Here is a 15,660-nt window from a genome sequence, read left to right on the forward strand (position 1 = left end):
TACAAGACATGTTATTGTTTATCCTCCGTTAATTTTCCGATTATCTCAAAACTAGTTTAGTTGCAGTAAAAAGTCAAATTAAAAATTGTGCTCTTTATAATTCAGTGTAACATCCGTGGAAAGTAAAATTAATTCAACGATATTTTATATAGGTTTATTAACAACAATGTACATATAAATGCAAAATATTAACTTTATAACTACTGTGTATATATAAAAGTATATAAATATATTTATGGTCCAAGTACCCATTCATGAAGCGACAGTTGGAATATTACCATTTTTGTAACAATTACGTCATGGGTAAAAAAAACTGGCAAGGTATATATCGTTACTGTTCGGTTTTGTCTCACAGCCCCTAACTACATCACAAATATTAGAAGTAACATTACAAAAAATAATATTAAATATACTTCTACTTAAATAATTTCAGTTGTATTGTATTAAATCCAGGGATTCATATTGAAAAGCTAAATCTTCATACTCGCATTCCACCTATAGTTAACAGAACTTATTCTTGGACATATTATTAGTAAAAAGTATGTTCTTTCCAATATTCCCATAATTACAAAAATTACCTTTAACCTTTTATCAATTTTTCTAGCTCCATAATGAAAATTGTCTGCATTATCTACCTAGACTAAAAACATTGTAAAAAAATAACGATTAACAATTACTAGTCCTCTTAACGATTTGACTTTAGTTTCCATTTCAAGAACAAGAAAGCGGATATTCTTAGTACGAAGAATATCACCACGAGCGCGACTATATCGAGAGTGTAACTAGACTTGTTCATATCTAACTCCTCCAATGTCGTATCGGGCGATTTAAAGTGACAGTACGAGGTGAAGCATTCCAATTTTGGCCTGTTGAAACCGTAGGTGGCTAAGGCGGTGCCTTCGAATCCGTATCTGATGTACGACAGGTAAGTTATCCATCGAAGGTAAATAGGGATTGCATCGAAAGATACGAAGAAACCCGAGAACAGCAGGAAAGGTACAGACATTACAGGAGCCAAGAAGACGCCGTTCTAAAAATAATGATAAAATTATAGTGCTGCCATGTTTAATCGTTTAATAATAAAAATATTTTTAACGAATTTCCATTTACAGGGAAATTTTTTTTGCTATTAGGCACTGGCTTTGGTCTGTCAAAGATGATTTAACGCTAAAACTTAATTTGAAACTTTTAAATTTTGTGTTTATAGTCTTTCCGATATCAATTGAAGACCAAACAGCTAGGTAGTATGTACCAGGCTCGGTCGCTACACAATAAGTCGGCATTGAAATATTTGAAAAACTTGTTCCCATATTTATTTAGTCATACCCATATACAGGTATGGTCGAACTAAACGTGGAGGTGGTAGAAACGTATATGCCTAGTTGAAGAACAGCCACACTGAGTGACTGGGTCATAAATTTCAATTGTTGACAAATTACCTAGCAGTGCAGTGCAGCAATGCGGAATCTGGTGTAATTCAGGTAATTTTGATTTATTATAGGCACCTTCTACTAATCATTCATATTATAATTGGGGCAGGGAGAAATAAGAGGGATATTTTGTTTCAGTGTCCACAATTTTTCGTATTATTAAACAAGGTGTTATTAGATCATTGCGAAAAGAGGAAGCGAAAACAAAAATGTAAAAATATCGTTGACATGATGAGAGACTTAATTCGGCGGACAATTTATAATTTATATAAAGAAAATAAAGTACCAACTTTAGCCCGTGGTTCTTGCCGAACAGTAATATATTTTAATGAAAATGTAAATGTTTTTTGATATGTCATAACCAAAATTTACCATCACTGGCCAAATGAACATGTAATAGAAATTTTCTACACATATACAAATTAGTTATTTTTTACTTTTCGCAGAAAATTTTTTTAGCGACGTTATGAAACTCATTAAATTTTATTACTAGGCGTTTTTATACATGTTCAACTGACTTCGGAAAGACTATACTTTAAAAAACTCTAGGTAGTAAACTTGGACCTTTCTCGTTTCTAGTTTAAAATAGGTATGTGTATTTCTGACTCTGTTTCATTAGAAAAATAAATGGAACAACAACATGTATCCTTAAAAAGTATATAAAATAACTGAAAATATCTCACCTGCACGTTCATAGCAGCTCCCACTACTAACCCTACGCTTTGTGCCACAAACGACACTAGCAGGCACGCCAACAAGAACATCCCGTACCTGTGTAACTCTGGCGGCTGTGATGTCATGAAATATACTATGGTAACGTACAGAACACAGAAAACGGTCTGAAAATAAAAAATAATGTTTTTCACCCCCGCCACAAATCGTTACCTTCAACGATCTTACCTGGAAAGGCATGTCCGATATCGTAATGGCGAGATAATAAGACCTCAAAGAATACCACCTGTTGAAGTGTTCCTTGAGCAAAACTGGCAGTTCCAACGGAAAAGACAGGATGGTTATCGTCATGGAGGTGTACATCAAAAACAACATGTTGAAGAAGAGGAATCCGAGATTACTGAGAACTTTCGAGCCGTCATTGCCGATTTTGAAATACAAGGCTCCTATCAAGAAACCGACAAGGATGTGGGCAAACAAACGAAGGTACATGAGGGTCTGAAAAAATGATTAATGTTATAAGGCATGTATTAAGTGAACAGAAAATTATTTTCTTTAAAGAATATTTCAAAATGGCAGCACTGGAGCCATTCTCCTGAAGCATGCTGCCGTCGAGGCGTTCCGCGGCAAACACTACAACTAGTGCAAATTTCAAGGTGAAACAAAAAAAAATGCTCTTAATCTACATGAGTGTAGCTAGAGAAACACATACGGGATTGTAAAAATATTGTTTTTTGTAAAATTGGTAAGTGTTTGAAGTAAAACGATAAATTTTCGACAAAAAAGGGCAGTTATTCGTTTATAACAATTGTTTAAATTAAGTTACCAAAAAATCCATGTTTCTTTTCAAAATGTTTCCAAAATTTCAAAAGAAAATATTGAAAATTATTGGAGTTATGGTGCGTGCTGTTTTGAAAAAACGCGTTTAAACGTTTAAAATGAGCTTTAGACATGAACGTGCACTGACGCTACACTAATGTACTTCTGTTTGAAAATTTTGCTTATTGTACATGCATACTCCCTAACGACATCTATGAGTGCATTAGAGAAGTTATAAAATCAATAGGTAAGAAGGTACGTGGTACCTTCCGAGCGAATATGTTCATAGCGCACGTAGCCGTATGAGAGACGCCGCACATTTGGACAAAATTCTGCCGACAGTACAAGACTAAATCGATTTTTATGAAAATTTTTTTGCATGTTTGTTATACCTTGAAAAATGACCTATGGGTGCGATAAATTTAATTTGTGACCTTTTGACCTTGATAAAATTCGAATTCGTGGGACACCCAGCCTGTTGTGCATAAAATACGTTTTTAAAATAACTTCACAGACATTTTGGACCATACAATGCTCACGAAAAATTGTTCAAAGTTTTTTTCTGAGTTCCTATTATCTTTGTGACTTTAAGCCATATCGCCAAGGTCATTTGAAGGTCAAAGGCATATGTTATAGGCTAAATACTGTATATTCATAATATAAGGTTTGAGTTTTGTCCAAATGGGCACACTGTACGCCGAACACGCTTCAGGAAAAGTGCAATTAAAAAAAAAAATTAATGTATAAAACCTTTTACCTTTTTAAGCAAAAAAACCCCCGATTTTTTTAAAATTCTACAGTGGTAAAATTAATAGTTGTGACATCAAAATTATGAAATATTTTTTAAATTTACATAGGCAATGTAAAACCTAAGTTTATTGAAAGCGAAATACTTAGGTCGGATACTTTTACAAACTTTTTTTGCTTTAAAATTTTTACTGATCGAATCATTTGTATTTAAAAAAAATACTTACCCAATCTCTCCTGCTGAATAGAAGTGCTCGCTTTAAAATGATAAAGAACTGTTGCAATTCCGTATTTCCATACCTAGGCTGCTTCACAGGTACTGTGTTTTCTAATAACGTAGACGTAACATCTGGCTTTTCGATATCAACAGCAGATTCTTGTACATCTTGACCAACAGACTGTGCTTTTTCAACATTGACATTTGCTCGTTTGCTCTTGAGCTGGTCTATAGGTATCACGTTTTCCAATATCGTGGAATTAACATCTTGTTTGTCGATGATTTTATCGGAAACAGATACTTTGGGAACATGGTTATTCACAACCTGCTCACCCGCCACATTTAGATTCTTCTCGCTATAACTATTAGCAGATTCTTTTGAAAGTTGGTTAGCCATGATGGTGTTCATGTTCTCTTTGGCAAAAACATCGCCGTTGTTGAAGCCGTTGTTGAATTTCAAATCGGGAAACGGTTTACCTTCCCTAATATCATTTTTGCCGTTATCAATGGCTAGAACCAATTTTTTTGTATGGTCGCCATACTCTCCACAGGCCACCTCGATTATGTAGGAAGCGGGGTTGTGGTAGGAAGGACACTGTAAGCCAAGCGTACCAAGGAACGGTACTAATTGATTTGTGGACCCTTGATAAACACACTGGCCGTCCGCGAGTGTGTACAGCTGGTCGAACATTTCGAATAATCTAGCTGATGGCTGGTGGATCGTGCATATGATAGTTCTACCCCCTGCAATTCATAATTTACGGTTTATATTTACAAAATTAAAAAAAAATTGAGTAAAGAAAATCACCCTTAGCTAGAGTCTTCAGCAGAGATATACACTGGAAACAGGATGACGAATCCAATCCACTAGTCGGTTCATCGAAAAACATAATAGGAGGATTGCTAACAAGTTCCAATGCAATTGACAATCTCTTTTTCTGACCTCCAGAAAGGCCACTAGTCATTGTTTTTCTGTGATCTAGCAAGCCCAGAGTGTCTAGAATTTCTGTAATCTACCAAAAAAAAAAAAAAAAAAGATTGTATATACAAAGAAAATTAAACTCCAGTTAATAATTTAACTTACAATAGCCTCTCTATCGTGTAATTTTTTATCCCCTATTTTCAATTTGGCTGCTACTGTCATGGCCTCATCTACTGTTAAATTCGCATGAAGCTGGTTGTCCTGCATGATGTAAGCAGATAATTTTCTAAACTGACTCAAATCTCTTTCATTGTTATTCATTAATATTTGGCCCGTTGTTCCTTCTGTTCTGAAATATCAATACTAATATAAGGGGGGCATACATGGAATCGCAATTACTATTATTTAAATTATTTTTTGATATAGACTATAAAGTTTTACTCAAATACTTCAAAATATAAAAGCATCATGTATATCGAAAATAGTTAGTATGTAGTAGTTAGATAACGAATAATAGCTGATAAGTTTTATACATTTTCGCTACATTTGTAATCACAATCAAGGTCAAATGTAGATTTATATGCATGTGTACAGTATCTTGTAGCCATGTACGTAAATTTAAAGCTTAAAATATAGGCTGACATTCTTAATATAATTTATAAAAAAAAAATGATATGCTCCATGAACAGTTGTACTGTTCTTTCTACAAAAATAATTTGGCGATGTCCTTGAATATATTACCAGAAACATATTCAAAGATGTAATGGAAAGTAACATGATTATCATAGCCATAGTGGAAGGTAAAAATCTCGCCAGTAACTTTTACTTGTGCATGGCTGATACAATCATTTTATGTACAACTTTCACTTCTTTTAACGGAGAAGTATATCCCAACTAAAGAATGGTGTTATATAATATCCAAATGAAGATAGCTATGTAAATAGCTGTAGTTATAATACTTTTTAACAATAAATATAAGTACATTGATGACTACATTTTTATATTTATCACAGTGCAATGGCTAAAATTAATAAATAATTTAAAAAAAACGCAATTATGTTAAATATTGCTGCAAACAATGTATTTAAATTGCAACCACTATTTTTTTTTTATTAGTTATTGTTATATAAACTTCTGCTCAAATTCAATGAGCAAAAAATGCCCAATTGTGAAAGAATTGAAAATAAAATTTTTAATTTTTACGAACGTTACAGGGTGCTCAAATCGATATATCGATCTGCCCATTTACGGAGCTTTTGGGGGTACATCGAGGTGTAAAAATTCGTACAAGCATTAGACCCTCCATCGATATTAGCAAAGATGCGGTCGACTTAGCAAAACAAGTCAAAAAGTCACTTTTTTCACTTTCTTCAAGTTAATGTCGAGGAAGAAAGAAAATTTTTTTCTTCCAAGAACGCTACATAGCCTTGTAGGAAATTTATTCGAGATTTCGAAACTGCCCGTCAATTTTCTGTCTGATCATAAGTTGCTGAGATATTTAGGTTAAAGCCAAAAGGATGCTTTTGTATTCGTAGTCGAATATCTCCGGGTCAAATTAACGTAGAGAAAAATTTAAAAAAGAAATTAAAGCTGAATGAACAGGCTATCAAGTCCATATCATGATTTTTGTGTAAAAAATTTTTCCAAGCCCGTGGACCGAGAAAAAAAACCTAAAAAATTGAAACAAAAATTTTTTAGTTTTATTAGAATTTCGCGATGACTGTTGCTCCTAAAAATTTTGAGCTAAGAAATCTGGAAACTAGACATTCAGCGCTTTAAAATGCTTTTTTTTAAACCTTGATACGATCATTTTTAACTGACATACAGCATTCTGAAAAATCACTAAAAATTCGAAAAAATTTTTTGCTTCCTTAATTTTTTGCAGAAGTTTATAACATAATATACCATATGTCTACTTACTTGTATCCTGTCAAGATATTAAGTAGGGTTGATTTTCCAGCCCCTGAAGGCCCCATAATAGCGCACAACTCGCCAGATCGAAGCCTTCCGCTGACATTTTTCAGAATAATTTTGTCTTCTAAAAAAAAAGAACAGAATACATGTATAATTATTTTCTAAAAATAAGTACTTCCAGACATAGATTTTTGTCACGCGTACCCATATCTTTTAGGCGTGCCTATTCCCTTGTAAATTAATTGCTTAATCTTATATTAGGTACGTATAATTTTAAGAAACACAAATGAGCTTATTTTACGTTTTATTGATTATAATGTAAAGAAAATTATTTTTTAACAGTACTTTCATACTGTTTTTCAGTATTTTCGCCAAGAATTCATCTAATTTAATGCTTTTCAACTTCAAATAAGAATAATCAAAGATACTCAAAATTAATACTCGCGATTTACAAAATGGGAAAATCTTGGATACTTAATTGCAATAATTTTCTGAACAGCACAATGTATTATTTTCTTTTTATTATCAAGTTTTTCATAACAATTCAATTAGACTTCTATTGAAAATGGTGGTGGCTTTTTTAATGTCCTCTAGTGGCAGAGGAAACAACTTTGAATAGAGGTACCTTGAGTTTAAATTATCTTAATTTGATGCTAAGAATCTGTGATAGTTCGATGTATACAGAATGCGAGAACATCCTGTATATCCCCAAAAAAAATTGCTGCATCATTTTAATGTATACACGAAGCCACGTCTTTAAATTATATTAGAGATATAAATATAGATATTATTTACCACGTTAGAATTTGAAATAAAATTATTTGATTTTTTAATTCTTTATACAAATTTGAGTGATGGAATAATTTTGTCCATATGCACTAATTGTGCTACCTAATCGTTTGTTCCAAAGTACATTTTGGATCTTGTTCGAATATGTTTAGCCTTGTTCCTTGTAAAACTCGTTTTTGAGGCAATTATATAAATTTCACATGAAGTAGAGGTCAAGTAATGAATAAGTAAAAGTTATTAAATAACTAGATAATTTCGGTAAAATTAACAATTCTTAAAACAACAAGATCAAAATTTCATTAAAACACAACATTTTGTTGCACTTGCAATTTTTCATCAATCAGCGATCACATGTATCTGTAGCAGTTATTAAATAATTAAATCCACATTAAATTTTAAGCATAAATTCAACAGAGATGAATCATATCACATGCAACAAAGTATGAAATGTACTTTGGACATACAGACAGAGAGTTAGTTTCCATTTAATCTTATCAGAACTATACTTGCTTCAAATTCTGGAAAGTTCAAAAGCCATAATTTATAGATTAAATTAAAACACTTGTTGAAACATGACAAATGATGTATGTTTCATCTTGTAAAATGTTTAAACGAATTATGTGAAACTACAAAGTCAGGGTTTCTCATAGGCTTTGTTCTACTTTAAAAAACTAAACTTAAAAAACTAATTTTCGAAATTGTTATGGGTAGTAAAAAGTATTTGAAAACTTTACTGTAGGAGTAGAGAATAGACTAAGAGATTTATTTATTTGCTCACATTTAACAATAACGTTTCTATAATTTTCAGGTACTCAAGATTTTTCTCTTGGAAGAGGGTAGTTTCTTATTTTTTTAAAATGTTCATAAAAATTCTGGTGATGTTAGTTAGTTTTAAATTCTACAGAAAATCGTAAACAAATTTTGAAAACTCCTATACCAGTTATAAACAGATTGTACGACTAATTCATTACTTTTTGAGGACACTGGTTCTAGTAATCGCGTGCCATATAAAAAGGAAATCACAAATCCCAAAACTTTAAAAATAAAATAAAAATAGTAACACTACAAATTCAAATTTGTCCAGAGTCAAGATAGTCGAGATGAAATACTACACACCACATCAGTTGATATGTGTATTAATTCAATAGTAAGGGATTGGATTATGGAAAACTAAAAAAAAAGAATTGGTGCCTTTCCGTCTTTTATAGGATTTCCAAGTTTTCTGGTTACTGTCTGTATCTTAAATATAGCAATAATAACTTTATCAATTTCAACCAATGCAATGCAATGCAAACATGTTTATCAAAGGATTAGATATAGTTGGAAAACTATAAAAATAATGGAGAATTTAACACGTGTTCTTTAAGGTCGTATCAAACACTTGATAATGTAGCCACATTACTAAAATAAATATATTATTGTGACATAGGTATTTTAACAATCTATCGAAAGCGAGTTTCTATTTTGAGAGTCTTCTGTTCAACGTTAAAGAAAAAAATTCTCTTCATCTCTCAAGGTAATAGGAATCCATGTTACGAAACGAACAAGAATCATATTAGTTTAACCTTTGAACAAAATTTTTGATAAAACCGAACAATGATGAATAATATTTTGATAGCTTTGTACATAATACTATTGACCGTTGTTGTCCTAATCTTTTATGTAACCGCTGAAATAATCCTAAGTTAATTACCAATGTATTTTTATATCAATAATTTTTAGATGATTCACATAGATTAGACCACATAGATCTTTATTATTACTGTTGAAACCGGTGTTCCTGTAAATGTACAGTACACATAAAACTGACATCCAAAAGTCGATCAGGTGATCATGAATCATGGTAAAATAAAAAAAATATAAAAAACATCGATTAGAAGTAATGGCTTATGAAAACTTTAAATACTTGGAAGATTTATAATGTAAGCATTTACAAAATTTCCATAACTGATAAGCGAATTATATATTTGATTACATTCCCACACTTACAATTTAAAAAGTAGACCACTAAACAACTTGGGGCATTGCCTTAGAATCAACAATGTAATAACTACAATTCTTCCAAATCGAAAATTTTTTTGTGATTGTAGAATTAATGTTCTTTTATCAAAATGAAACTATGCAATCAAAGTCCTCAATTTAATGAGTTATAACAAAAACAAAAAATACTTATGTTTACTATGAATTTTTTATAAACAATATCAAATTATATGTTAATGTAATGTTTATAATAACAATGAGAATAGTAAACTAACTCATCTGACACCTGTCTTCTTTATATTTACGTTTGCTACCAAACTGTTTGCAATGTAAAAAGGAAAGTAAGTACATATAGGTATATTTCCAAATGACCTTTTTAAAAAAAATTGTTTGTAAGAAGTCAGGAAACAGGAAAAGTTAAAAAAAGTTGAAGAATTCGAAACGGGGTCATTTTGATCAAACACCTAACAACTTTATTGGTATTCATAAATTGGTAAACAAAGTAGTTGAGCAAAAAAGAAAGTAGTACCTCCGTACAAGGATTTACGTAATAATTGCACATATCATTCAAAAATGTTATACCTATATACCTATACCTATACCCACTTACAATACGACCAATATTAAAAGGAAACTTGAAGAATTGTACTTTTAAGGAAAACTTTTCTTACGAGTTTTCAGTGTTGCAAATGTATTTGGATCAAAACTTCATCCAAAAATTGCAATTGGCAATGTTCAATATATATTAACCTCGACATTAACAAATTACTACATCGGTAAGAAGGTCTGTAACGTCTGCATTGCAATGCCAAACTGACAATGCAAATATGGATATAATAAGGTTGTAATTATAATATACATAGTTTGCATTAACTGAAAACTAGAATTGAATTATGAATTTTACTATTAAAAACACTACATTTTGATAGAACTGCAGAAATACCTCGATTGCAAAAATCTATTATTGTCTTTATTTAAAGATGATACATACAATTTTTCAAAATATTAAGACCGATTAGAATATATTACAAGACCTAAAATATTGTGAAGGAAATTTGTACGCTTGTATTTCTATTGGTTGTGTGAAGTGATTGTGAAACTAAAATGTAATAACGTAATACTAAGAATACAAAAATGTTAAGTTTGCCCAATATTTATTGTTAATAAGAAACAATAGGAGCGATGTTATTTCTTTAATAATGAATATATAGCATAATGGAAAGACTTAAGTTTTATATACTGAGGGTTTAGCCATTGGAGAATTCTCTCGATTACGAGGAAAAGTCTACACCTACATTCTCAAGTCACAGGTGACAAAAAAATTTGGATTAATCTAAATCTCACTCGTGTTGCCAGTACAAAAAATTTGTTTGAAACTGAAATATAAGACATGTCATATTGACAATTAAAAGCAAAGCTGATCATTTAACCCATAAAGACTATACGAGGAGCAAGAACTCCATGTAAACAAATATCTTACCAAATTAGAGGGCGCTAGTATCCAATATGCACCGAAATAGTGGAGAGGAGATAAAGAAAGCACCTGTTTGAATTAAAAATTAATCATGACGTTTTTGTGATTTGCTAAAAATTTTAAAATAAATAATGTAGGCTACTTTGAATTGGATAAATAAATCAATAAATAATGAAAATATGTCGGTGTACAACATGTATGATTAATGTTATTAGAAGTATACGAAGAGTATTCATTTTTTATTAGAGTATTATTATCACTATGTGGACCTATTCTCGTATATTGAGAACCAACGGACAATAACAAATGTATTTGATCTTACTTATCATGCAACTTTAACTACTTGAAATTTGATTATAATTTTGTAATCTAATAATTGCTTTTATTACAAGAATTAGTTTGGAGGTGACACCCTGTATCAATGTGACCCTTGAAATGACTCATTAAATACGAGGGCATTCCTAAAGATATATTTGAGACGCTGTGTGTGGAGTTTTATAAGTAAAATAGGTAGGTACGATAATATGGTCACAGGTTCCCCCAAGTTTTGGAGCCTTTTGCAGAAAATACATTATAAAACATATTTCTTCACAAACGAAAAAATTGTAATTTATGTTTTATGAGCTATTTAGATTTACACAATGGGTTTTATTTGAATTCGGCCCCAAACTTTTATTCCTGGATACGTTACTGCTCTATTAAATCATTTTAATTGGTTTCGTCATTTCTAACAAAATATCAACGTTTCTGAAAGGAAATAACCGATCCTACAAAATTTTTTATCTTTCCTACAAAGTTCACCTTTACAATAAAAAATAATGGGAATGGGAATACTATTTTACTTACTCTTTCCTTGGCGAACGGTGTACGTCAAATTGGAAAACGCTAAATCCACCTTTGGCCTCTCGGGCAAATGTGTTAGCTTCTTTGGTTGTGCCGGAGTAATTTGCACTTTTACGTCAGGAGACCTGTTTTTTAACAGAAGATTATCAGTTGCCAATGTTGCCATTTTTACCTTATCAATGGATGCAACGATGAATAACACGGAACAATTAACCCACTATACACATATGGAATTACAGAAAGTACATTCAAATCCAAATACAAAAAACCCGAGCACTATCCACGAGCCACTAAAACATAATTAAAAGCTAAAATGAAAATATCACTAATCATCTGGCTCGAGGTACGAGGACAACAACAACAAAACGAACTTGTCGAACTCGAAGGAAGACCTTACCTATCTCACTTCATTCACACTATCTGGCGATCTTTAGACTTTGGTCAGAGTCGGCGATATCGGTTGGGAAGTAGTAAATTTTAAAATATGGCGGATTGGACTTTAACATTGTTCTACATCTACATTTATATTTAACTAAATACATTAAATTTACATTATACCAGATGTTTTCTAAGTCCATGTCATAACATAAGGGGATTGTTTGTAGTTTAGTTTTTTTTTTTTTAATTTATAATCTGACTTAAGCTACTTTATGGTTATTTTAATCGGTTTATGTAAAATTAGTTAGGACATGATATTTTTTTTAAATATAATCTTATTCATTTGCATATCTGTTGAATTATACAAATAAGTTACTGACCAAATGAACGTAATGTATAACAGTTAAATGAATATAATTTTTATTTCTTTTTGCCAAATACATAATGTAATCGATATGTTTAGCAACGTTATTTCAGAGGATGACCTTGTAGAAACACACGCACTGTATAAATTTACAAATAATTTTGAAGATTTTATTTTACAGCTCCATTTTTAACTATTTTGAGTATGAGTTCAGATTTTTAAATAATTTTTACGTTAAAAGATGAATATATTCGATTATATTTTTACTCTCATACCATACTAATAAACAAAATATAGTTTTTAAAATTATACGTGACTAATTACATCAATTTAAATGCGATTATTAATCACTGTGCTTACAAATTCAGGGCACCTAAACAGTTCAGAATAGGTACTTGTGAATGCAGATGAATTAAAAATATTACATTTAATAATTATTTATAATTTATTTTTTATTTTTAACCCTGGAGAATAGGTCAGCACCCGCTGCTGATTTCTACTTCAGTCAATATACGTTGTTACGTGTATGTCATGTTAATTATTGTTCATGTTCAATAGTTCACGTATAAAATATCATTACTACCTTTTATACAATGGATTTGGTTTTTTGTCGTTTAAACAAAGCAACTGATAAAAATAATAGTTCGTTATTGTCTTAAAGAGTTGGCCTAAATTTTGAAGTACTGATAAACAGGGAAGAATGCCTTTAGTGTTTATCAAGTCAAATTGGAAAGTTCATAGTTCATTTTTTTAAATTAACATCTAAGTATAGAACTTAAGGGCAATAACTTAACTGAATATTCAGAGGAAGTCAATTTATCGTACCTAATGGTAATAAGGACTGAAAGTTAAACCCGGATATGTCTTTCGATCTGATGAACTGCTTTTATTATTATTGATCAATGATCAACCTTTGGTAAATCTATTTTTTTATAATTTTTTTTGTCATTCTTTTAGAAGATATCTATGTAAAAACAAATGTAAACAAAAACGTTTAATTTTCATTCTACTACGTTTATGTTTTAAGCAGATGAACTTGTTTTCAAGTACATTAAATTAAAACCCGTAGACAAATTTTATCCAGGAAGAAATAATACTTCTTATTGAGTCTTCACAATCATAACCTTGGTACGTGCGACGCATAACAATGTTCGGTATTAAATTATTATTAAAAACCATATACCAAAAGAAAGCGTGTACAAATCGGATAAATCCCTATAGATATTATACTGTTCAGGATTTAACATTATGCATAGTGACCAGTGTAACAAATTTACAAATATGTGTCATTCTACCCGAATTTTCTAATCATTATAATGTTAATTATGTTTGTTGACCAAATAATCACATCGTCATCGTATAATATACAAGGTGTTCCCCTAAGAGGAATTCTTCTGTCACTACAACTGTAAAATTTATAAAAAAAATGGTTTTAATAAAAGTTGCCTGGAATCATGTGGGCCATGTAAAGAAAATATTTTTAGCTTTACAGGCTGTTCCATTCCGCGTGGGCTCTTCATAACGTTGTTATTTTAAACGGAACACCCTGTATATCATTGTGTTTTTGAATTCCTTGGTTAATATTAGGTAGAGTTTATTAAATGTGCATGGTGTTTAAAACTTACCGTTTTCTTATATCTAGTTGTTTTTGAAAAAAATCGCGATTTCAGCTCTCTATAAATGAGATAGTATCTATAAATCGTAAGAGTTAGAAACCTGCAATTTTCACAGTTCGTTTCGGCATAAATTACTCTATCTAGTCATTTGTGAGCAAAACGTGTAGGTACATTATTAAAACCATTTCTTTTATAAATTTGACAGTTACAGAGTTACAGAAGAATCCCTCTTAGGTGGAACACCCTGTATACATATAGTACACATTCAATGTCAAAATAAAACAGAAACTTTATTACACGTAACAAGTAAAACGATTTTTGTATTGCGTCAAAATATAAAAAATTAAAAGATTTCTTCAAATTTCAAAGCTGTAAAATTATGTAGAACCGGTTCTGGAATTGACCAACCACCAATTTCTAAATAATGTGCAGTGATGGAATTGTATAAAAACACAAAAATGGGAGTAGGAAAATTTCCTACTGTATTATGCAAAGTAATTTAAAGGTTCTATATGCTTTCATTTATTATCAAATTGGTTGAAGGAATAAGTACTCGTATAGGTAGCTGTTTCCCATAGAATTCTTTGACCGTTCGCAACACTATTAAAGCTTAATCTGTACCATTGCTATACATACATATACATTTATTTAAAGTCGCTCACCGATTATTGTTGAGTAAATGCTTATAATTAATATCCATTATTGCTTCATTTGCACTCTCGCGCAACCGTAACGAACTGAAGAAATTCAACTCTCCCTACAAGGCAAAAACTCAGTTTGTGAAATTTTATGATCGCAATGACCTATTTGAGTTTTATCAAAAGTACATCAATGTTTTTAAATTTTTATCGCAGCACTGTGATGTATAACAATATTTTCATTAATTTGTTTATTAATAATTGATTACTTTTATCTTTTATGAGAAAGTAGGTATTTTGTAAACTAGTTTTCATACATTTACATTCACTTGACTGTAATAATTTTGAATTAAACATAGTTAGGAATAAATTATTAGCACCGTCTCGCAAAAGATGATAAGATTTAGTTAAGTTGATACAATATCCCAAACTTGTATTGCTTATTATTTATTATAAAACAATTTATACATAAAAAAGTTTTTTCTCTTAAGAAAATAATCGTGGGACAAACTGTATATCATCTAATCTAAATCTTAGTGAAGTGAATAAAATGTTTGTATCTAGCTAGAAAAAATGTTTTTCACATGCTAAAACTGTTGAACATTCGTATTGCGAATAGGTACTTAAGTGAAATTTATTAACGTAGACATGGGGGAAGCTAGGATTTTTGTTGAGGTGGGCCTAGGGCTGCAAGCTCTATGGATGATCGCGCACCCTGTGCCTGTCTGTCAATACTACATATTCATATTTTTATATGTTAATTGATAAAGATGGTGTTAGAAACAGGCTGCATTCCCCAAACGCTTCAATCATTCTGGATCTCTCGGTATTTTACACCTATCAATCATGCTTAATTT

The 15,660-nt window shown here is 31.0% G+C and overlaps 1 protein-coding gene across 2 annotated transcripts; it reads right to left on the reverse strand.

Moving 5' to 3' along the window:
* Nucleotides 1–138: 138 nt before the first annotated feature.
* LOC108906469 (ATP-binding cassette sub-family G member 4) lies at nt 139–14,923 on the reverse strand. 2 transcript variants are annotated; one of them, XM_018709736.1, is made up of 9 exons: nt 14,828–14,923; nt 11,811–11,932; nt 6,728–6,845; nt 4,970–5,156; nt 4,694–4,898; nt 3,896–4,629; nt 2,331–2,600; nt 2,114–2,269; nt 139–1,030 (listed from the first exon to the last, which is right to left on the reverse strand). In XM_018709736.1, exons 1-9 carry the CDS (start codon nt 14,863–14,865, stop codon nt 686–688), a joined length of 2,175 nt encoding a protein of 724 aa, XP_018565252.1. In that variant the 5' UTR covers nt 14,866–14,923; the 3' UTR covers nt 139–685. The 2 variants fall into 2 exon arrangements, with proteins under 2 accessions (XP_018565252.1, XP_018565251.1); XM_018709735.1 differs by lacking the exon at nt 14,828–14,923 and having other exon boundaries at nt 11,811–12,196.
* Nucleotides 14,924–15,660: the final 737 nt, after the last annotated feature.

The sequence above is a fragment of the Anoplophora glabripennis genome, unplaced genomic scaffold, assembly GCF_000390285.2.
Source record: "Anoplophora glabripennis isolate ALB-LARVAE unplaced genomic scaffold, Agla_2.0 scaffold47, whole genome shotgun sequence".
NCBI lineage: Eukaryota > Metazoa > Arthropoda > Insecta > Coleoptera > Cerambycidae > Anoplophora > Anoplophora glabripennis.

Coding starts and splice junctions, on each gene's coding strand:
- LOC108906469 (XM_018709735.1), bottom strand. CDS start 11,973: ATGGCAACATTGGCAACTGATAATCTTCTGTTAAAAAACAGGTCTCCT. Junction 4,630..4,693: donor GCTGAAGACTCTAGCTAAGG/GTGATTTTCTTT, acceptor TATGAATTGCAG/GGGGTAGAACTATCATATGC. Junction 2,270..2,330: donor TATCGGACATGCCTTTCCAG/GTAAGATCGTTG, acceptor TTTTATTTTCAG/ACCGTTTTCTGTGTTCTGTA.